General features: G+C 37.6%; 5 protein-coding genes across 5 annotated transcripts; 1 reads left to right on the top strand and 4 right to left on the bottom strand.

Moving 5' to 3' along the window:
- Positions 1-1,753: 1,753 nt before the first annotated feature.
- Positions 1,754-2,964, bottom strand: LOC132313923 (uncharacterized). Its single transcript, XM_059812858.1, has 3 exons — positions 2,605-2,964; positions 2,124-2,500; positions 1,754-1,961 (listed from the first exon to the last, which is right to left on the bottom strand). The coding sequence occupies exons 1-3, from the start codon at positions 2,962-2,964 to the stop codon at positions 1,754-1,756; spliced, it is 945 nt and encodes a 314-aa protein (XP_059668841.1).
- A 2,558-nt stretch (positions 2,965-5,522) lies between these two features.
- Positions 5,523-9,803, bottom strand: LOC132311287 (pentatricopeptide repeat-containing protein At2g36730-like). The gene is made up of 2 exons (XM_059809134.1): positions 9,134-9,803; positions 5,523-7,039 (listed from the first exon to the last, which is right to left on the bottom strand). Exons 1-2 carry the CDS (start codon positions 9,727-9,729, stop codon positions 6,199-6,201), a joined length of 1,437 nt encoding a protein of 478 aa, XP_059665117.1. The 5' UTR covers positions 9,730-9,803; the 3' UTR covers positions 5,523-6,198.
- A 1,250-nt stretch (positions 9,804-11,053) lies between these two features.
- Positions 11,054-11,731, top strand: LOC132313922 (glutathione S-transferase T3-like). The gene is made up of 2 exons (XM_059812857.1): positions 11,054-11,557; positions 11,639-11,731. Exons 1-2 carry the CDS (start codon positions 11,054-11,056, stop codon positions 11,729-11,731), a joined length of 597 nt encoding a protein of 198 aa, XP_059668840.1.
- A 1,716-nt stretch (positions 11,732-13,447) lies between these two features.
- Positions 13,448-20,147, bottom strand: LOC132311286 (uncharacterized). The gene is made up of 5 exons (XM_059809133.1): positions 20,073-20,147; positions 19,568-19,663; positions 17,826-17,946; positions 17,637-17,710; positions 13,448-15,647 (listed from the first exon to the last, which is right to left on the bottom strand). Exons 1-5 carry the CDS (start codon positions 20,145-20,147, stop codon positions 15,519-15,521), a joined length of 495 nt encoding a protein of 164 aa, XP_059665116.1. The 3' UTR covers positions 13,448-15,518.
- Positions 20,148-20,160: 13 nt separating this feature from the next.
- On the bottom strand, positions 20,161-22,416 carry LOC132311285 (acetolactate synthase 3, chloroplastic-like). Its single transcript, XM_059809132.1, has one exon. The coding sequence runs from the start codon at positions 22,313-22,315 to the stop codon at positions 20,357-20,359; it is 1,959 nt and encodes a 652-aa protein (XP_059665115.1). The 5' UTR covers positions 22,316-22,416; the 3' UTR covers positions 20,161-20,356.
- Positions 22,417-22,996: the final 580 nt, after the last annotated feature.

Here is a 22,996-nt window from a genome sequence, read left to right as displayed (position 1 = left end):
CTATGATGGAAGTTCTATCTCCCACCGTTAACTCCAACGGTAGGATTCCTTGCGTCTTCACTATTCCTCAGTTGGAATGATATCTTCAGGAGACTTTCCAAGCATACGCATAACATTGACTGGAACAACATTCAACACCGAACCATTGTCCACCAGTACTCTTGCCAAGGGCCTCCCTTCCACTAGCACCTTGATGTACAAAGGTTTGAGCTGCTGAGTCATGCCATATGGTGGCTTTTCCAACACAATTTTCTTTGGCCTCGTAGGGCTGTTCTCTTCAATCACAACCCCCTTTAATTTCTAGAGATGCTTAACTTCATCTTCAAAAACCTCCTCTATATGAATACCATTATTTGGTTCCATAACGGTTAGCCCAGAACTAGACTGTCCAAGACTTTCCATGGGTGGACTTGTATCTACTACATCTCCTTCCATTGAATTGGGATGATTTGGTTGAGGCTCAAAAAATAAAGGAAGAACCATTACCATATTACAAGTAAATTCACCTGGAAGGCTCCCAAAACATATTTTCTTGCTGCTACTGGAACTGCTGGGAATTTCCAAATCTGTTTTATCTTTCGTAGGAGGATTGTCTGTAGTCAAGGAATTTCCAACCTCTGAATCAAGATCTAACAAATCATCAGGATCTCTCTCTTTTCCTCTAGCTGGAAGTTCTGATAAGTCTGATGGCTTAATAGTCTTCTTTGGCTAGCTGGACCAGCCATGGTCTTTCTCCCATAACCTTCTTCTATCAGCCCTCTTCCTTTGCTGCCTTCGCTTTTGTGTGCGAGTCATATAAGAGTCATCATGAATGGGAAACTTGGGATGATCAAGCCTTCTCCATCCCTCATCTTGATAGGTAGGAGGTCTAACCATTCTTTGTCGGAGATGCTCACTCCCCCTTCTAACCCATACTTCCGATTTTTGACCTAGAATGCCTGTCTCCTTCAGAACCTCTGTTTTGCCATCTACTACTTTCAAACTTTCTGCGAGGACGAGAACCTGGCTGATAGGAAATTCGACTCCTTTCCAAACTCTTTGGAAGGATTTCAGATTTCCTCTCTGCTGCCTTTCTTTCTGGATGAACCCGGCTTTCCTTCTCTGGAATGGTTACAGTAACTGTGTTTTCCACTTTTTGGAAAGTTAGCCGGTCATGGACTTTCCTTTTCTAACCCCGGTCACTATTAGAGGGCTTTTCATTCTGTTTCTCTTTTGGAAAGTCTTTACAGCAACCTTTATTTTGAACTTTACACTTGGGGCAACAACCTTGTTGGATTAAAGAAATCTGGGCCTCTCAGAGTTGCCTCTCCAACTCAGTTACTGTCTTCTCCATAAATGTTGCCGCCTTTGGAATTTCCAACTTTCCACTAGTCGCTGGATTTACCAAGTCCACCTCCTTTTTGGAATGCTCCGGAACCATAGAAGCAACGTTTGTTGCAACAACCTTGGGGAAAGGATTTCCATCAACAACCATAACTTCTGATTTTTCTGAAAACTTCAAGCGGCCATCTTCGATTGCCTTTTGCACAATGTTGCAGAAGATAACACAATTATTAGTGGAATGCTTCCACGAGTTGTGGAACTTGCAATACTCCTTCTCGGCCATTTCTGAAACCGACGGCATCTTATGGCCCGCTGTGAAAGTCAGTTGCTTGTCAGCCATGAGCAAATCAAAGATTTGCTCGGCTTTAGAAATGTCAAAAAAGTAACTTCTAGAAGTGTCTACACCCTTCCACTTGGAACCAAAGGCGGCCTACAAGTTGGCCGTGGCTGATTTTGGTTTTGTCAAGGCCTCACAAGTATATGCCTTCTTTATGTTGAGCTCGGCTACATTTACTTCAAACTCCCCTTCAGTTTCAGTGGTATACACCTCATAGTTAAGATCACGATAGTAAGTGCCCTTGGAAGAGTTCTTCCTATCTTGCTCCTCACGAAGGAGCTCTTCATACTTAGCCACTTTGCTAGCCAAGTCGAACAAGTCATGGAACTATACACGTTTAAACTTCTTACGAAGTTCAAATTCTAGGCCGTTCACAACCATCTTCACATATTCTTCCGGCGGCAAAGACAAGTTAGATTTAAACTTGGCCCGCCTGAATCTAGAAAGGAAGCTCATCACAAACTCTCCAGGTAGTTGATAAAGTCTAGAAAGGTCTGCCATGGACACTTCAAGCTCAGCTCTGTAGAACTGAGTATGGAATAAATCCTCAAATTGTTGCCAACTTTGAATGGAGTTGGCTGGCAAGTTGGAATACCACCTGAAAGCATATCCCGTCAGTGTGTTTGGAAACAAGCGTACTTTCAGCCATGGATTGGCTGCTGCTTTTCCACATTGGACAGTGAACCGACTGATATGTTCCAAGGTAGATTGTTCGCCCTCTCCATTGAACGTTGCAAACTCTGAAATTCTGAAATTCCTTGGAAATTCAACTTCATCAATAAACTCTGGATATGGCTTTCTGTAAGTTGGCCTTCCACCCCTTCGAGTTAGGCCAAATTCCTATTGAATGAATTCTGCAAATTGGCCTCTATCAAGCACCATAGGTTGTGAAGGGTTGTTGTCTGGCCAACCTTGATGTTAATTGGCCACTTGATGCCCCCCACCCGCCATAAGCAAAGGGTTGGCATCTGCATAGTTGTTTCTGCCATAGTTCCTTCCTCCTTGGTCAAGAAGTGGCTCCTTTGGAAAAGGTTGCCCCCCAACCGCATAGGAATGACCATAGGTGGTGGCCTTGCTGGAACAGGTGCGGCTGGCTGAATGTTCACAGGTGGAACATTTTGTTGTGCTTGAGGGTTGTGGTATGGCCATGGTTGGCTAGGCTTATCATGCCAAGTCTGCTGTGGAAATGCTACAGGTGAAGGATTTTGAACTTGTTGAATGGTTGGCATGGGCGCCGCTTGTGGAACAGTCATCTGTGTCACTGGAGCAGTCACAGGTGCAACTGGTATATAAGTCTGTGCCATTGGAAGGGACTGCACCTGCTACTGAGTTGGAGGGAACGGTCCTGCATGTTGCTGAGAGGAACTTCCTTCAACAAACGTGGCCGGCCTACTCGCTTGGAAGGCCGACTGTTGAGACCCTTCAGAGTTGCTTGGCCGAGGGGCCAAAATTTGAGACAAACCTCCAAAGAACCTTTCCAACATAGACTCAAACCTTTGAGAGATTCGGTCCACCATCTCTTCTAATTTCCGTTCATTAGCAAGAGCGGCTTTTACATGTTCTTGACTAGCCTTAGATTGGTCTTGCGCAACTCTGGCTAAGTCTTGGGCGACTCTAGCTTGGTCTTGCGCAAACCTATCTTGTTGCATTGCCATCATGCGGATGTTGTCCATGATGGGTCCATTTGCCACTGTTTGAGCAAATTTTTCCACCATATCATTTTCATCAGGTGCGAATCGTGAACTTTCCACTGGAAGTTCACTGACTTGCATCTCTTCTAGTTCGGCAGGGTCTTGGATAGACTTGCCTTGCCTTCTTCCACCGGCCATTGAACAATCTGTCTAGATGTCCCGCTGGGCGTGCCAAGAAATGTTCAGCTCGCGAAAAAGCACTAGTTTCACTTTCCAAGTGAGTGGAAAGTAAGAGTGGATATCGGGCTTACCAGGAACTGCTGTCATTCCAAAGTAGATATCCAAACAACTATCCAGTAGGAAATTGCAGGGATTAGGCAATTGAATGAAGGACTGGAATTACCACCTTCAAGGGTTCGTTTTGCCTTGAAAAAGGACTTTTGAACTGAACTATGGCTAGTGGAAACGAAAGCGGTATTGAAAGTGCAGGACTTCAAAGTAAAGGAATTGAAGTGCAGGACTTGGAAAGTAAGAAAGATAAGTGCAGGACTTGAATTAAACATAATGAAATTGCATTACATGAATGTAAAGATACATGAATGTAAGGAATTGCAAGTGTTGTTTTGATGTGTGATTTGAATAGGGTTTGCAAACTAGCTCTAAATGTTCTATTTATAGAGCTTCATGCATGCATTAACTAGGCGTGGCAACTTCAACAGCTTCCACGTGGAATGGTTCCGGACTGCCACATGTCCCATGATTCCTCAGCGGTTGTAACTTCTTCCATCTTATCCATTTTCTGTTGTAGACTTCAACCACGTCCTCTCTAGTCTTCAACGAATTTGCTTCATAGGTAGTTTCAGAATGAATTCCCACGTGTTCTCTTTGAGACTTGGCAAGTGTCCCATGATTTTATTCTTCTTCCTCACGCCGTCAACTCCTTTCCTTAACTTCAGACACGATTTCACCAACTGCTGCCCTGTCACCCATGACCCTTAATAACTTCCCTTGGTTAGTGGTAGTTTCCTTATAAGTTTCCACCACTTTCAACCGATATATTCCTTGTTTAGCCAAGTGTCCCATGACTTCTAGTAGTCTTTCGCTTCTGTTAGAACCCTCCTTACGAATATATATCATGCACATATAAGGAAGTTTTTTGTAGACCACGTTCTCCTAGCTTTGGGTAACTTCCTTCTAGTTGAGCTTTCCATTCTGGTCTTTGTATCATGATGTTGTGGCTCCAAACTTCAGCGATATTTCTCTTCATAGGCAAGATATATATATATCTATATCCAGGAATATACATCATTGCCCACGATCTTCTGCCAACCACATTCCCTTGGATTTTAGTAATTTCAATCTTGAGACTTTCCTTTTAGGCTTTAGAGTTCATGTCGCCATGATCTCCTTAACCTTAGCAACTTCTTCATCATGGGTAGTTTATCCAATCTATTCTCTTTCCTTCAACAGACCACGCTTTCCTTGACTTCAGGCTAAAACCTCCATATTTGCTTCATGGCATCATGGTTGTGATGCACTTCCCAAATTCTAGCAATCTCTCTTCAATCTCGCCTCTTTAGAATTCAGGGCATCATGAGCTCACGAAAATTACTCCATCGTGGGTTAAATATATATATATATATATACTTATATATATATATTTAAATAAATAAACTGAATTCCCACGTTCTGCTAAATTTTAGCAAAAAGGTTGACATGGCTTGAGCAGTTGCTGATGTCTCTTAAAAATAAGGAGAAAATATTGCCTCCACATTCCCTCTTGTAACTTGGTCAACTTTGTTCTAAAAATGGAAAATTCCCATTTAATTGGTATCCTATATTAATAGGATCTTCCAAATAAATTCAAACAGAATTAATCTACCGTGGCAAGTCTAATAAAACTCGCCATGTGTCAATAAACTATTGGTTGTTTGAATCTTTGACTTTAGCCTTCTCATGAAGTTGCACTCATGGTAATATCTTCATGCAATCTTCTCGTTCTTTTAGGACTTTATATCCTAAGTTTGGTAAGTCCTAGTGGGACTCACCACTCCTTTTAATTTCCCGTAGAATTAATATTCCAAAGGAATATTTATTAATATCTTACTCTAACATGGCAAGTTCCACTAAAACTTGCCATGTTACTTCTTTCTATTAATAATTTACCTTAACAATTCCACGTCACATCCTCATATTCTTGGAATACTAAATTAATATGGCAAGCTTGTCAAAACTCGCCACTTGTCTTCTTTCCATTGGGCAAAATAATGGAATAAACAATATGAAATATGAAACTGAGTGCAAAAGGCACCTTTGAGTAATAGGTTACATTGAATTCATCACTTACATGATTCGACCCTTTGGATGAGCCAGGATCATGTTAGAAAAACTTTTCAAGGCGTAGAGTTTCACTGATATTTTTTTGTCATTTAAAGGCCTCTGTCTAAGACTTGAATGTGGATCAGAAAAAGAAGTACCTGTAACTGATTTTTGGTGACCATTACAAACATAAACTAGCTGCTGTTTGGATATTGAAAATTGTGCCACCAGAAACTGAAGTCGCTTAAATTCACGTTCTGCATATTGAAGAAAATGCTGCTTCACATGCTGGTACATTTTCTGAGGGGAAGATGAACTTGAATATCTAGCAAAATTTCAGATAGTCCCATTCAAGTGGCTTCCATAAGAAAAGATTAACTCCCTGCAAGTTCAAGCATTCCACCCACAACACAGTGCAAGCTTTTGATTTCCTATTCATTCATCCCTCTTCCGGTCCATTCCTTGTCCTAGTACCATCACCAATGATCCAAATCCAGCTGTCGCTTTTAAAAAAATTGGTTTCTTTTTCTAGCATAACCCAGGACAACTTTAAGAAAGAGTGATTCTTTAGTCACCTAAACTAAAAGATTATCTTACAGCCTCTTTAATCATATCCTTTTTGGAACCACCCACCCAACTGCACCCAGGAACTTTCTTCAAACCTTTGTCTTTCATGGCAACTCTCAGTTCATCGGCATCATTCCAATAACCAGACAGGGAAGACACATTGGCAACAAGTACATAATTTGCTCCAAGGTCAGGCTCTATTTCCAGCAAAAGTTTTCTCATATTTTCATCTAAATCATGAACGACGCCATGATTATTACATGCACTCATGAAGCTTCTTAAAATAACGGGGTTAGGTTTCATTGGCATGTTCCTGATAATTTGATAAGCTTCTTCAATCATCCCAGATCGTCCAAACATGTCCACCATGCATCCGTAATGCTCCATTGTTGGCATGATATTGTATATCCTGAACATCTTTTCAAAATACTTTTGTCCTTCATCAACAAGACCTAAGTGGCTACAAGCACTCAAGATAGCAGAAAAAGATACACTGTCAGGTTTCAGGCCAGTTTGTTCCATTTTGGTAAACAAGGATATGGCTTCACCTACATGGCCATGATCTGCCAGGCCGGAAATCATAACCGTCCAGGACTGCAAATTTTTTTCCCTCATAGAGTTGAAAATGTAGAATGCTTCCGCAATGTGCCCACACTTTGCATATATTTCTAGAAGAGCTGTTCCCAGAACAACATCCAATCCAATGTTGTTAACGAGAACATATGAATGAATGGACTTCCCAATTCTGATATTGAGCAAATGAGTACAAGCAGAAAGTAAGCTAACCAAAGTGACAGAATTTGGCTTTTCATTTTCTAGCTTCATTTCTTGGAATGCCATCAACGCATCCAACGGACAATTACTGTATGAATGTAAAAAAAAAATGGTAAAAGAATTTTCAAAATAACATGAAATAGGAGTTGACATTGCTCAGTGCCAACATTAGTCTATATGCACATTTTAAAAGAAACTACCAGAATCAAGTTCGTAATTTAATTTAACTTTTAACCCTAGGAATGGGGTAAAACTTCCTAGGTGGAAACATGCAAGTATCTATGAAAGAATCTCTCATAAATACTTGAAGTTAAATCATAAAAATATCTTTGCTGCCACATGTAATAGTTGTTGAAGTTGAGAAACAGAGCTTGAACTTTATGTAATTCTACTAGAAAATGTTAGCATCTAGACTTAGCCATTGGTACCAAAATATTTTCACAATTTACAAAAATAAATGAATAGATAAAAGAAAATAAAAATGAAAAACATAAGATGGGGCAATGCTCAGTATGGGAAAAGCTCATGCTGTCCAGCGTGAGAAATCAAGTTTGAATCCTGAGAATAACCACTATGCAATTAATGCAGATGATCCTTTTTAAAAAAGCAAGGGTGATAAAAAAAAAAATGTAATATCTTCAAGATGAATAAACATATCAACTAATTATTGACCGATCTAAATTAAAAGAACAACTTATTAGTTTATTGTTTCTGGGCTTCGGGTTATAAAAACATAATGAAATTCAAATTTCAGCATAAAGAACAAGAAATTTTAATAAAATTAGCCGTCTCACAACATTCAAAAACAAAGCTTTATTAAAAATTGTAGGCTACTGGCTCTAAACTTTTCCAAATACAAATAATGCTAGACTTTAGTGAGCAACAAAGTCCGAAAGACTTTTTTAGAACATTAAATCTGCTCAATGAAGTCCATATAAATTTCAAATCTGAACAAAGCACCTATATGTGGTTAATATTAGGTATACTATATAGTATACATATTCAAATATAATTTCCTCTTAGGTATGGAATATGTGCCTTACAACTTCCTGTTATGTCACACATTGGTTTTGAGGCATGAAATATGTACCTTATGACCTCTTAGTAAGTCACACATTATGAACTTGAGATGAGTTAAGTTTCTAATACTTCAATTTAAGGTGTATTCGTTGAGCCTCACTCCACATAGTCGCAAAGGACAAACGCAAAACATCTTATAAGCCACATCAATAAAATAAACTACAATTACAAATGGGATCCATCCATACTATGACTGATTAATGTCATTGGTCAAACTTCATGATCGTCATTTTCTATATCATAGAGTTTGTGATTAACATTTTCTGTATCAGACTCCATATCAGCCAATATGGCGGCATTTCCTCCCACGTCCCGTGTGAATTACTCGGTATTTAGCCTAGTCAATTCCATTACAAGCCAATACTTCTACCAAAGAAACACGGACAATTCTATGAAGGTGTTGTGTCTGTATCATACACATTCCAGACACCAACACTTCATGGATATTCCTACACACTTCTTGGAAGTGTCCTTGATTTAAAAATAAATTTCATTGTTTTGAACATTTGGTCAACGCCTCCCTGGCACTTGGCCAGCACATCCCACACACTTCACTGACAAATCCTAGACACTCACCAACACAAGTCTTATATAACACAAGCGCATCAAAGAGTAGCCATGTCACACAATCTTGGAAAAAACATGCACAAGCCTCAAAGCGTCCAACTTTTTCTTCTAAAGAAAATTTGACATTATACAAATGTTCATGCAAGTTAAGCATGTGATGACATGTTTTCATATATATTGGACAAAGATATAATTATAACAACAAAGTAGGAAAGAATTAATATGTATAGTTTACTAAACTTTACGATATTCACAGAGCATCGTCTTCTAAATTATGTAACTCCTAGTATAGAAATCAAAATTTAATTAAAGTTCTATAGTTTCTTTATTTATATATAGTGTACATGTCCTACTTTTTAGAAATCGTTTAGCCTGTGTTTGTGTCTATACTTCAACTTGCTGAGTCTTGGAACCTTGATCCAGAGACACCCAAACCTATCGGTAGAACTTGGCTCTTGTTACTGATAAAAAAAAAAAAAAAAAATGAAGAAGAAGAAGAAGAAGAAGTACTAGTTGGATAAAACAAGAAGCATACCAAGCGACGTATCCCGCAATCATTGAACTCCAAGAAACAACATCTCTGTCAGTCATTTCATCGAACACCTGCCTGGCAGAATCAATTGCATGGAATGCCCCATACATCCTCAAAAGGGTATTATCTACATATCGATCCCAATCAAAACCCGTCTTTAAAATCAGTGAATGCACTGCCCCGCCTACTTGAACCAGTGAACAGCGACCGCAAGCTTTAATGACAAAAGGGTATGTATATTTGTCAGGTTTATGCCCAATCCTCTGAAGTTTGGAGAACAATTTAACTGATTCAATTGGCATCGAGCTCTTTGAGTATTCTCTGATTATTGTACTCCATACAAAGAGCGGTGGAGTTACTGGTGAGCTGTCGAAGATTGACCTTGCGAATTCGATTGAAACTGAACATGCAGATAACATGAACTGAGATATGAAGTAATGGTCATAATTAAGGGCTGTTTTTAGGATCAGAGAGTGAAGTTGGAGTAGATGGTTGGTTGTTTTTGACCGTTGGCAGAGGATTTGAAATTGGCGGGGAATCATCACATTCAAAATATCAGCTTCAGGTATCGTTTTAACTGATATCGGGAGAAGATACATTCATTACTTGAATTTTAAAAATGCAGGTAGCAGTGGTGTTTGAGAAAAAGGCCCCAAAAAAGTGAGCAAGCCGAATGCCAAGTGAAATTATAGGAGTTGAAAACTTAGACCACAATATTTGACATTAATATTACGTAAAATATTTTTTAAAAAATAGTTTTTTATTTTTTGGTATTTGATTGTGATAAAATATTTAGGAATAAAAATATATATATTAAAACTTAATAAAAATAACTTATTCATCAATTTTTGACAAATTATTTTACATATCCCACTCGATGGACTCGACCTCAACCTCAACGTAAACTTTTGCCATCTGAAAAAAATATATATTTTTTAAAAAGAATATTTTACGTCAAAACAAACGAAACCTAGTACAATTCCAACACTACTTAAATTTGAGTTTAAATAAATCGTGTTGATCAAAATTGATATGATAATTAATCTTGTTGTGTTTGACTTATTAATTTATTTTTATAACTCGTTTAACTCGTTTAATTTTTTTATATATGAGTATTGGACTATTATCATCTTCCTTGTGGTAAATTGTGAATCATATATTAGAGCGTCCGCAGCAGGCTCGCGGAAGCCCAATTTCTGCGAGCCAAAGGCCAAATGGGCGCACAGCGCCCTAGCTAAAACGTGTGGGCCCAATTTTGCTCGCGGGTCGGCTCGCGGTATTCAGCGAGCCGGCCCGCGATCGTGGTAGCCGACCCGCGATCGTGGTATTTTTTTTTTTTTTTTTTTTTTTTATGTTCAGAAAACGACGCCGTTTCACTGCCTCTTTGAGTCTTCTTGCAACAGCTATATACAGTAGCCAAACAGTGCCTTAGGCAGATATTTTTAACAAAAAAAAACCTAAAAATAGGTTATTTAGAGCTTTTTTTTGGGAAAAAAATAAAATAAAATTCATTAAATAAAAAATATATTGTTTAGGCATTGTTTGTCTAAAAAAAAAAAAAAATTGGGCCAAAAATAAATTAAAAAACATTTTTTTTTTTGTTTTTTCCCTTAAAATTTGGTTTTTTTTTAAATTTTTTGTTTTAAATTTTAAATGTGTAGGTCAAATAGTGTATTTAGCCGTTAAGGCACTGTTTCTACAGTACCAAACAGTGCCTTAACGGCTATAATTTTAAAAAAAAGTTTAAAAATTCAAATTTTTTAACTTTATTCAAAAAAAAAAAATTTAATTAAAATTTTTAAAATCTCTATAAATACCTTAACTCCTACCATCACTCATCACATCTCTATTATCTACCATTCAACTTATTTCTTCTTCTATTTTCTCAATCTTAGCTATTATTTTCAAAGTCATTTCGATTCCATGGATCCTCGACATCCATATTATTACAACACCCAATTCAACCCATCAAACGATAAGTTTTTACCATTTCCTGAAGAGAATATCAATTATTATGGAGGAGATTCTCAATTTCCTTCTCATCAACTATCCCAACCATCTTATCAACCATCCCAAACTTCTCATCAATATTGTGGTACTAGTGTTCCACAATCAAGTAACTCAAAACCCCTGTCAAAACAACCAGCTATCCGACATAATAATTGGACCAAGGCTGAAGATGAAGTTCTATGTTGGGCGTGGTTGTCCATTACCTCTGATGCGATTACGGAGGCAGACCAAAGTAAGAAGAAGCTATGGGAGCGAATTCTGGAACAATTTAAACAACATATTGGTGTTCCAACTGAGCGAAATGATGGAGGTTTGATGAATCGTTGGTCGGTGATCCAACAAAAAATCAGTAAATTTTCCGGCTGCATGACTACCATAGAAATGAATCGTCCCAGCGGCTTTAGCAGTGATGATATGGTGAGTTATTTATTATTTAAATATAACTCGTAAATATTTTAAATAGTCGATTTTTAATTTTTTGTTAATTTTTTCGTGTAGATGATAGCAGCTAAAAACCTGTTTCGTAGCCAAACAGGCGGTGAATTTAAGTTAGAAAGTTGCTGGGAGATCTTGAAGCATAACAATAAATAGAATTCACATTGTGCCGAACAAGTAGGAAAAGGAAAAAAGAAAAAAGAGCCGAAGAAGAGGATTGGATTTGAGTTTGACAGTAATGAGTCTGTTGGGCACTCATTACCATCTACTCCGTCAAGTCATGCAGCCACGACAGATGGAGCTTCAACTGAAGAATCACCACACATAGGGGAAAATGATTCACCCAGTGTGGAAGAATATCAACTACAAAGACCAGCAGGAAAAAAAGCGGTGAAACAACGTCGAGCAAAAATTAATTCAACGAATGAATTGCAAACTTCATTCGTTTCGAAATTTAATAATATCACCACCCGTTTTGAGAGTCGTCAGGAGAAAATGCAGGATGCCCAAGTGGCACGAGAGGTAAGAAAAATGGAGAAAGAAAAAACAAGACAGTTAGAGATTCTAGAGAAATAGAGACTTGAAGAGAAGGAACTCATGTTAACAGATCCAAATTCGGCACCAACAGAAGCGGGGAAAGCTTGGATTATTGCACGACAAAATGAGATATTGGCATCTTTAAATTCACGGTCCGCCCCAAAGTTCCCATAGGATTTTGTAATCCTTGGTCTATTAATTTTCTTATTCCAATTTAGGATATTGTATTGTTTAAGTTATTTTTAATTGTGTTGTTTAATTTTTTTTTTTTAATCCATAATGGATAATGTATTGTTTCAAGTTCTAATATCAATCGTAATTTTTTAAATAATTTCTAAAAATATTGTTTGATTGAAAAATATTACCGTTGAGAAAATATAGCCGTTGCAAATATAGCCATTACAAATATAGCCGTTAAAAATTCAATTTTTAAAAATACAGCCGTTTAGGAAAAGTTAAAAAAAAAATAAAAAAAAAAAATAATTTATTATTATTATTATTTTTTTGAGAGCGAAAATTCGGAGAGCCTGATGGAGTGCATGTTTTTGGAGAGCAAAAACTGTTGACGTGGCTCTTGAAATTGCTGATGTAGCCCTTGGAAAAGCTGATGTGGAGTTTTTAGAGAGCCAAAATTCAGAGAGGCTCGTGCGGATGCTCTTACCAAGTCATTACGTGCAGTTATCAATTAATAATATTATATAATTTACTATCTCGAATGCTAGTGTGTCCATCACTAATGGTGTATATATTCATCAATGATTTTGCGGCCATACTTATCAAGGCATACAAGATTTCCTTTATAACACAATTGGCTGACACCGAGCAAATTATCTTTTTAAAATATTATCAATGATCTTTTGAAGAAATTGTTTGCGCTCCAAAACAGTCCAATCTTATATCTAATACTTCGCGAGGAGCCCACTGGCAGTGACATACCACTTGAGCCCACCCTTGGATTCATATACCATTATTCAAATTGCAGGCTTTTGTTAATTTTGTAACTAGCGACAGCTCTATTGGAGTTTAGGCTTGTTAACTCCCAAGACCTCTTCTTTGTAAATCAATATTGTAATGATCCACATGTCGCTGAATTCTTGTATCATGTTTTCTGCTGTCATTGAATGATGTAGGTTTGTGATACGCAGCCATGCTATTATCGTGCACATAATGTGAGAGGCATGTAGAGGTGAGATTTATCGTGACTTGTCAAGAAAAATTTAGATCATCGTGAACCATTGACACTTGGTGAATCATTTAAATATAGATCTTCAAATTGAGAAAATAAACCGATAGAAGTGTATTAATAAATTACAAAATGTTGTAATTGAACTACTTTCATTAAATTAATTTACCAAATGTTAAATAGACCAAAACCATCTAATTTATAAAACCATATTTTACACAAAATAAATAAATAAATTTATAGGTTTTCACTTCCTTTCCTTGGGCACTTCAAAGCCACTCTCACATTTAGCCATCAAGTCTTGGATTTCATCGGCGTTTGAGTCAGCTTCATCATCTGTAGACTGTTGCTTCATTTTCTCGGGTCTTGTCATTAGTGAGAGCCATAAACAGACAAGAAAGCTCTTCTTTCATTTGCATTGAGATGACCTTCTCCTTTTGATGATGAGTCCATGGCTCAAATCTTTGTACAGTATGCTTCATTTATACAATTTACTTTTACCCAAAGATATATATATATAGAAGCTCAAATCTTTATGTATTGGGTAAATTACCATGACCTGTCCTAAGGTTTGTCTTTATTACTTAAACTAGTGAAAAAAGTTTGGTTTCTCTCATTGGGAATGTTTCAACATTGAACCAGTGTTCATCACATACTTGTCCGTTTGAGTTATACCACCGTACCAAATCAATCACCCTATCTATTTGGCAGAATTAGTGAAAATTTTTCCTTTATATACAGACCCATACAATAAGAATAGTGATACCAAGAGTCTTCCCATGATAAGAGCACGGGCTCTCTATTTATTAACTACTCCAATAGATTTTGATATTTGTGAAAAGTCAAATAAATCTTTTAATTAATCTCTCGATTCAACCGTCATGACTCGGGTTATGAGAGGAATCTATTGAACCCATTACTACAAAAATATCACAAACATAACCAGAACTAAAAATACAAGCGCTCAGATTTTCATAGTATAAAATGACCAGAAACAATTTTTTAAGCCAAAATAATATATTTTCAACTTCTAACAGACTTAAAATATGAAAGTGACTCAAAAGTCATGGTCATATCACCACCTCCATATTGCCTCTAAAATCCCATTGTTAATCTTCTTATTTTTTTCTTTGGAAGGTTAAGCGAGTTTTATATAAATGAGTCAAATATTTACAACAGTTTTCAGCTTTGGCTGAAACAACAAGGCCAAACGGGCTCAAAAGAAGAGAACATTTAACATAGGTAGGCCACAAAAAATTTGGGTGAAACCGACCCAACCAAGAACTGTGCTTGATATTTAGGGCATTAGGCCAGGTGGGTAACCACCATCACCATCGAGGCTATGAGCCTACAACCATCACCACCCAAAGCTTTTTCCCAACTATTTGGGGTCCGTTGCATGAATCATATGTTTTCATTCCGCTCTGGGGCTAGTAAGTCCGTTAGAGTGAAAAAGAAGACACTAAGCCAATAAATCTTTGGTTCAAAACAAGACACTAAAGCCAATGGCTATGATGCTTGAACTATGAAGGCACAGTTTAGGTTTCCATCAAGGCTTTGTATCCTCAGTTCACATTGCCTTGCATTCCCAACCTTGTGTCAAAATGTGACTTGCCTATGGCTCATGGCCTACAACTCAGAAAAAAAAAAAAAAAAACATACCACAGAGAAAGGTCATTCTGTGTCCACAAAAATGCAACCTTCAATGCAACATGTCTTTCAAAATGGAGAACAAGTGGAAATACATCAGTAGAATGCACAAGGACCAACTAAACGAACCAATAGAAAACATTCTGAAACAAATGTCCAATCTTAGGTTACAAAGGCCTGTACTAAGAGATTCTCCGAAAGGTCAATTCCGTAAACATGTATATTTAAGCAAAAGCTAGGTGCAACATCCATCAAACTTAAATGTTTTAAAAAAGCTCTTTAAATGGTTGTCTCCACCCAATGCACTCCAAAAAAAGGCCAGGGGAATACTGGAGAAGGAGCCAGGCAACAAACCATGTCCATGTAACTTGAAAATATTTCAATCTCAACTGGGAAACTCATTGTAAAATTCTTCACCCTTTTTTATTATTATTAATATTCCTTTTTCCATAAAGCAAACCTGTTCACAAAAATTTCAACACCAAATTCCAACACAGCACTAGTTAAACATACTCTAGAAGAAGATTGATATATGTAATATTGAGGGCACCCACCATCCACCACATACTTTCTTTAGTGTAATCTATCCCAAACCCTTGGGTTACTTGGCCTACTATTAGCTGTAAACCACCTCAGAGCATTTAATGTCGCACTTGAGCATTTGCAACAGGTAAAACGACTAAATGAAGAGAGAAATACAGCCTGCAAATAACTTTGTTCAATCCGATCAAAATCAATTTTTCATAACTTGAGTAAATTTTCATAAACTTCTACAACATGATACCACCCCACAAGCAACACTAATATAAAAACGAACTCAAATTTTATGAATCACGGTTGAATCAAAAAAATGGTTTTATTTAAAATTTTCAGACTTAATTTTAAATGAACTTTTTTTATATCCAGTGATGTTCAATGCAAAAATAAAGTTTGTCTAAAAGACATCAAAACATAAATCTCGACATTGCAAAAGAAGCACATATTTGAACCAACACATAAGTGTTGTAACTGCCTATTGTTGCCTCTTGAAAATCAGAAGACTGGAGCCTTTTAATAAGGCTCTCTTGGGGAAGTGGCTTTGGAGATTTGGTGTGGAGAGAGAGACTATGGAGGAGAGTCATCTTCCAGAGATTCGGGGAGGAGAGGGGGTGGGTGGTGTTCCTTTGACTCAAGGAGCCCAGGTGGGGTGGGTGTTTGGAAATTCATCAGGAAGGTGTGGGACGGATTTTCTAAACATATTAGATACAAGCTCTGAGGGGGCACTTTCATCTGTTTTTTGGGAGGACTGTTGGTGTGGGGTTTGTAAACTAGCATGTACTTTTCCCAGGCTGTTTAGGATCCCCTTGGATAGACATGCCTTGTTTGCTAACTGCTATCACCTTGATGGTGGGAGGTTGACCTGGGATGTGCGATTTGTGAGGCCTTTCCAGGACTGGGAGCTTGGAGACATTTTTGAGCTGGTTTCTGTTTTGTACCGCCAGGAGGTTACAGTGGGGAAGGCTGATTCTCTGGTATGGATCCCTTCTCCTCAGGGTAGGTTTGATGTTTGCTCCTTCTTTGGGAAGCTTTCTGATTCAGGGATGCTTTTCCTTGGAAGGCTGTGTGGCGCACCAAGGCCCCTCTTAAGGTGGCATGCTTTTGTTGGACGGCAGTGCTGGGGAAAATTCTGACCTGTGATAATTTGAGGAGGAGACAGATCGTCGTCAACTCATGTTGCATGTGTAAGGCAGATGAAGATACAGATGATCATGTTTTGCTTCATTGCCCGGTTGCTAGGGACAGTTGGGGTTTGATTTTGTCTTTGTTCGGGGTTCACTGGGTTATGCCTCGAACTGCGTTAGGGCTGATTGAGGCTTGGCAAGGTGGTTTTGTGGGCTCTCAAGCCCGTGTCTTTTGGAGAATGCAATAGGAGATCCTTTGAGGTTGTGGAGAGTCCTTTTGGGGTGTTCATATTTTCTATCCTTAGCTCTCCTTTTCGTTGGGTTGCTGGGAGAAATTGTAAATTCTTAAAGGAGATAGTTGAGTTTTTGGACATATTGAGAGATTGAGGGCCCTATTTGGCTCCTTTTGTTTCTCGGGCTGCGTTCCCCGTTTGAACGCCGTCTATGTCATATACTACTTATCAAAAAAAAAAAACAGAGTTTGTAGGCTAATGGAGCTCACGTTAGAATATGGCTGGTTCATAACCTGGATAACATCAATTTCTTCCTGAAAGGCAATGAGGTAACAAATGTTTGAAGGAAACAGCCTCTTGTTGGACGAGTACTAAAACCTATGTTCTTCCTCTAGTGAATCACTTTCCCCATTAGCTACCTCAATTAAAAAATTAAGAAATAATGTCAATTTTTTATTTAGTTCTTTTAAAAGTTCATATCTTCATCATCCTTGCCTTTATCTACTATAAATGGGGTCGGCCACATGGATTCCCTTTTTCCACACTTTTTTTTTATCATAGGTCATATTTTTAGAGTTCTTTTTTTTTTTAAAGTTCATGTCGTTTCCTACAAAACAGGGTATCTCACCATAATCAAGTCCCAAGCAACTCTAGAATCACATAACTAGCTCATTTTAAAAGTTATATCGAAACAAAAGTATTTATAAATAAAACCTCAATAAGAAAAATAGAATATAAATCAGGAGACCAGAACACAAAACAAATAATTTGGAGATTATGTGGATGAGCAAACTTACCCCTTCATTAATAGAAACATCAGCTGAAGATTTCCTTCCATCATAAAGGAGAGAATGTTGGCCATCCATGCAACCTGAATAACAATATAAGCATCAGAATATCAGCACAAGTATTCTTGCCCCACGTGAACCTTCACAATAATTTAAACATTAATAGTAAATTATCAGGTATTCAGAATATGCACACACCTGTTACATCTTTTAAACCCCATGGATTTGTACCCAATTGAGTGTCCACGTGTACATGCATGATATCATCATGTAGAAGAGGGACAACCTCTCTGAGTTCAGATAGTTCTGAACGGGATACCTGAAATCTCTCATTCATATAATTTTGTAAAGGCAAAAACATCATTTGAAAAGCTTGATTTAAGAGAGAGGATATTATTTTTGTCAAAAGTATCTATATATTCAGAGTTCAGTTCATTGTCGACATCATTTGAAGGTCCAATATAAGGTCCATGAGATCCTTCACTCGAAGCTCCACTCTTCAAGGATATGCACTTTTTCTCCCAGTTCGACCACAAATACATGAAAAATGGTAAATAATGTGATAGAACTATGTAAAGAAATAATATTTAAATAATTTATGGAGTGGAGATTGTAAAAGTATCAATATAATTAATAAAACATGAGCCAAAATAATTTCATCGTCATCATCCTTACCTTTATCTCAAATGAATGGGTTGGCAAACATGCCAGAACAATTTGAAAACAAATATGTGTGTGTCTGTGTACACAAACAGTAACTCACGCATAGTTATATATGAATTCCTGTTATAACTTATTAGCATACAAACTTATTTTTTCATGAGAAAAATCAAATAAAGCATACACATGCTGCAAATAAATATTAATACAGCAGCTGAAGTATCTAGACATCTAGTTTGGGAGAAAGAGATAGAGTGAGACTTGATGTTACTTATTATATTTTGTTATACTCAATAAATAATACTTCTTAAGATAAAGGACAATTCTGTTAGAGAAAGTGAAAAAATAACCAAGCCGAGAGTGCATGGGAGTGCATGGGAATTAAACTCGCACAAAGTAGCACTGCTCTAAAGTCTAAACTTTGTCATCCAAAATGCAATTATCGCGGATGAAAAGTACCAAGTATCTCTTACAAAAATTCCAAAGAATATAAAAATGCAACACTCTTATACATAAAAAAAACCTTTGTGGAACAGAAAAGCTTTTCACAATCTTTCACCATCCAATCATGAACACAGCTGTAACTAAAATTTTGACAAACTCTAAAGCTCTTCTTTTTTTCTTTTTCTTTTTTTCAAAGCAAAGCCACTATAAAGCTGCTGAAGGAGGCTTTTGACTGCAACAAAAATACATAATTTTAGACGTTTACATAGCAAATGGTCAACAATGAGGAAAACAACACTTGCTAAATGTTTCCGTCTATGACGAATATTTTCATAGTATATACTACGCATAATTTTAAGAGGGTATTTACCAAGTTCAGAAAATTTCACACACAACAAACTAATGGTTTCACACCAATGAATGCAGATTCTATTGTGTTTCATTGAACTTAAATGCTATGTTTAGTGTTTTACTTTAACTATTAGAATGTTGATCAATGTATGTCAGTGTAGAGCACAACTGTGCAAATTGAAGTCAAATGCATCCCAACTCTACGGGTTGCTATTTTTGCAGCCATTACGGTCTCTCACACACATATTTGTAGGAATAAGTCTGTAAATTATTGAGTATAGTACACTGATAAGTTACAAGAACAAAGAGCTTATGTTTGAATGCTATGCCCACTTTTCATGTCAATACTTCTCAACTCACACATCGTAGTTTATAGAAGATACTAGTTTGAAACAATCTTCTCTCATAACCAACTAACACATATAATGCATTCAGTGGATGCAAATTATGCATAAAAGGACACAAAATGTAACCAGAAAAGATACCTTACCCAGATCCACCTCAGAAATCCTAACAGAATCCAAGTGATCCGTCCCACAGCCATATTTCCACAAAAATCCCTTCAAATTCTTCAAATGGTCCTAATTTGCCAGATGATTAATCACATTACCACTATAACACAATTCAAAACAAGAATCCCAAAACAAAAATGGTATAAAAATTGAAAACCAAAGCCACGAACCCTCTGTTTAGCTTCAGATGAACCCGAAAATAAGAAAAATAATAATTAATAATAAATACCTCAGAGTTTATTCAGGGAAAAAAAAAAAGAAGGAGAAATTCAACTCTACTAAAAACAATAGCATTGATTTCTACATAAAATTGTTGTCAAATTTATTCAATCTTTTCTTATAAAAAAATTAAAAATCTACGAAGTACAAAAAGAAAATTCGTCATATGTTTCAAATTCTTTTTTCTTTCCTAAATTTTCTCAATCAAATGGAGCAAAATTGACAGTAAGAGAGGTGTGAAAACAGGGCAAAAGCAAACCTCAATGGTGTAGCACAATTCACCATAGAATTGAAACGAGTAACATTCATAACAGTCCTCAAAAAGTGGATACATGACGAGATTCAAATTAAACAAAATAAACTGTTAGATAACATTACCACTACTATTTAATTAACTAAAGAGAAAACAGTATAACCAGTCCATAAAATAAACAAACATAACCCAAATTACAAACATATTAAGCTAAAAACAGGTCACACCATTTTGCAAAGCTCAGAATTGCTACTTGCAACATCTGAAACCAGCTTCATCACTCCAGAAGATCAATATTGTGATCTTCCGTCACCTTCGGTGATCACATCTTTGAAGGCTCCGCCACTGGGGATCATAGGCAGTACATGCTCCTGATGAGGTACAATTACATCCAGAAAGTACGGACCAGGAGTATCCAACATTTTCTGAATTGCAGCCCTAAGATCTCCCTTCTTTGTCACTCGGGCAGCAGGTATATCACAAGCTTCTGCAAACTTCAACATATTGGGGAATATCTCGGACTCTTTTGATGGGTTACCCAAATACGTGTGGGCCCTGTTAGCCTTATAGAACCGATCCTCCCATTGAACAACCATACCCAAATGTTGATTATTCAGCATCATTATCTTTACCGGAAGATTCTCCACCCTGATTGTTGCCAACTCCTGGACATTCATGATGAAACTTCCATCACCATCAATGTCCACAACAACCGCATCAGGTCTTGCAACAGCAGCTCCGATTGCAGCAGGCAATCCAAAACCCATAGCCCCCAATCCACCCGATGTCAGCCATTGCCGAGGCCTATTATACTTGTAAAATTGTGCAGCCCACATTTGATGCTGCCCAACACCAGTACTTATAATCGCATTCCCCTTGGTCAACTCATCAAGAACCTGAATTGCATATTGAGGAGGAATAGCATCCCCAAAAGTCTTAAAACTCAATGGGTAATTCATTTTCTGCTCCTTTAGCTCCTGCCTCCAAGCTGAAAAATCAAACTTACCCTGCGCTACTTTCCTCTCTAATATCATATTCAGACCTTCCAAAGCGAACTTCACATCTGCACAAATGGACACATGGGGTTGCTTATTCTTCCCTATCTCAGCTGAATCTATATCAATGTGAACAATTTTTGCTCGGCTAGCAAAAGCTTCAAGCTTTCCGGTCACACGGTCATCAAACCTTACTCCAAAGGCAAGCAACAAATCACTTTTATCCACAGCATAATTTGCATACACAGTACCATGCATCCCAAGCATTTGCAGGGAAAGCTCATCCGAACACGGGTATGACCCGAGACCCATCAAAGTACTTGCCACCGGAATCCCTGTAAGCTCCACAAATCTCCTCAACTCATCACTCGAATTCAAAGACCCACCACCCACATACAAAACAGGTCTCTTCGACTCCGATATCAACCTAACAATCTGCTCCAATTGAGCCTCATTGGGTGGTTTTGGCAATCTAGACATGTAACCAGATAATCTAATGGGTTTATTCCAATTTGGAACAACCAATTGTTGCTGTATATCTTTCGGAATATCAATCAACACAGGACCAGGTCGGCCAGAAGATGCAAGAAAGAAAGCTTCACGCACAATTCGAGGAATGTCTTCAACATCTAATACCAGATAATTATGCTTAGTGATAGAGCGAGTTACCTCAACAATTGGGGTTTCTTGAAATGCGTCGGTGCCAATCATTCGTCTAGGAACTTGCCCGGTAATGGCGACAATTGGGACGCTGTCAAGCAATGCATCCGCGAGTCCACTGACCAGATTGGTGGCGCCGGGGCCCGAGGTGGCGATGCAGACGCCGGGGCGGCCAGAGGCGCGGGCATAGCCCTCGGCGGCAAAGACGCCGCCCTGTTCGTGGCGTGGGAGAACATTTCGGATGGTGTTGGAGCGCGTTAGGGCTTGGTGGATCTCCATTGATGCGCCGCCGGGGTAGGCGAAGACGTCCCTGACACCTTCGCGCTCGAGGGCTTCGATGAGGACGTCGGAGCCCTTTCTGGGTTCGTCGGCGGCGAATCGGGAAATGAAGGTTCCAGGAATGGTTTCAGCAGTGGTGGTGGTGGTGGTTTGGGGATTGGAGAGGACATTTGAGATGTGGAGTAAACGGTGGAGATTGGGTTTTTGGGGGTTAAAGGACAATGGGAGAGTGAATCTGGAAATGGGTTTTGAGGATTTTGAAGGTAAGATAGGAGAGGGCATGGAGATGAAAGGTTTCGCAGCAGTGGCCGCCATTTTTGACAAGCACAGAGAGAAACAGAGGTTGTCGGTAGGTTTTGGCGAACGAGATGGAAATGAGATATGGAAACAGAGGTTCTCTTCTTGATTGTTTCCTAAAAGTCGAGCTTGTGAATAGGTATTTTTTTTTTTTTGAAAAAAAAATAATAATTAATTACATCTGGCCCTGATATTTTTGGAAAAAAAATAATAATTAATTACATCTGGCCTTGATATTAGTAGCCCTGTCGCGAGTCACGGCTCCTAAAACAGGGTATCTCTATTCTCTAAACAGGAAGTTTATTTTTTAAACAAAGAAAGTACTAGTTTATTAATACTATTTTATACATATATATACCTCTATTCTCTAAACAGGAAGTTTATTTTTTAAACAAAGAAAGTACTAGTTTATTAAATACTATTATATATATATATATATATATATAATATGATATAATTGGTTGATGCCATTGATAATAGAACTATCAAATATATTGAAACGACCTTCTCGTGGCTAAAGACTTTAACAATAAATAATTACTTTCTCCTTTTTATAAAAAAAAATATTTATTGCCTGATAGAGCTACAAATTTACAATAATTAAATTTATTAAAATAATATATAATAATTCAATGTAAGAAAATTAAATTAGTGATATCATGTAAAAAATAAGAATACATTAACTTTTTAATTGAGATA

Source organism: Cornus florida, unplaced genomic scaffold (assembly GCF_030987335.1).
Source record: "Cornus florida cultivar Cherokee Brave unplaced genomic scaffold, ASM3098733v1 CherokeeBrave_3.0.0_Hap2_Chr06, whole genome shotgun sequence".
NCBI classification, from domain to species: domain Eukaryota; kingdom Viridiplantae; phylum Streptophyta; class Magnoliopsida; order Cornales; family Cornaceae; genus Cornus; species Cornus florida.
This window is presented reverse-complemented; position numbering and strand designations above follow the sequence as displayed.

Excerpts from the sequence above, each read along its gene's own strand:
- LOC132311287 (XM_059809134.1), bottom strand. The coding sequence starts at position 9,729 with ATGTATCTTCTCCCGATATCAGTTAAAACGATACCTGAAGCTGATATT. Across the intron at positions 7,040-9,133 it reads ATTGCGGGATACGTCGCTTG|TAATTGTCCGTTGGATGCGT; the intron begins GTATGCTTCTTG and ends ACATTCATACAG.
- LOC132313923 (XM_059812858.1), bottom strand. The coding sequence starts at position 2,964 with ATGGCACAGACTTATATACCAGTTGCACCTGTGACTGCTCCAGTGACA. Across the intron at positions 2,501-2,604 it reads CAACCCTTTGCTTATGGCGG|GAATTTGGCCTAACTCGAAG; the intron begins GTGGGGGGCATC and ends TTCATTCAATAG. Across the intron at positions 1,962-2,123 it reads CTTTATCAACTACCTGGAGA|CAAAGTGGCTAAGTATGAAG; the intron begins GTTTGTGATGAG and ends CGACTTGGCTAG.
- LOC132311286 (XM_059809133.1), bottom strand. The coding sequence starts at position 20,147 with ATGTATCCACTTTTTGAGGACTGTTATGAATGTTACTCGTTTCAATTC. Across the intron at positions 19,664-20,072 it reads AATTGTGCTACACCATTGAG|GACCATTTGAAGAATTTGAA; the intron begins GTTTGCTTTTGC and ends CTGGCAAATTAG. Across the intron at positions 15,648-17,636 it reads ATGTTTCTATTAATGAAGGG|GCTGTATTTCTCTCTTCATT; the intron begins GTAAGTTTGCTC and ends AGTTATTTGCAG.
- LOC132313922 (XM_059812857.1), top strand. The coding sequence starts at position 11,054 with ATGGATCCTCGACATCCATATTATTACAACACCCAATTCAACCCATCA. Across the intron at positions 11,558-11,638 it reads GCTTTAGCAGTGATGATATG|ATGATAGCAGCTAAAAACCT; the intron begins GTGAGTTATTTA and ends TTTTTCGTGTAG.
- LOC132311285 (XM_059809132.1), bottom strand. The coding sequence starts at position 22,315 with ATGGCGGCCACTGCTGCGAAACCTTTCATCTCCATGCCCTCTCCTATC.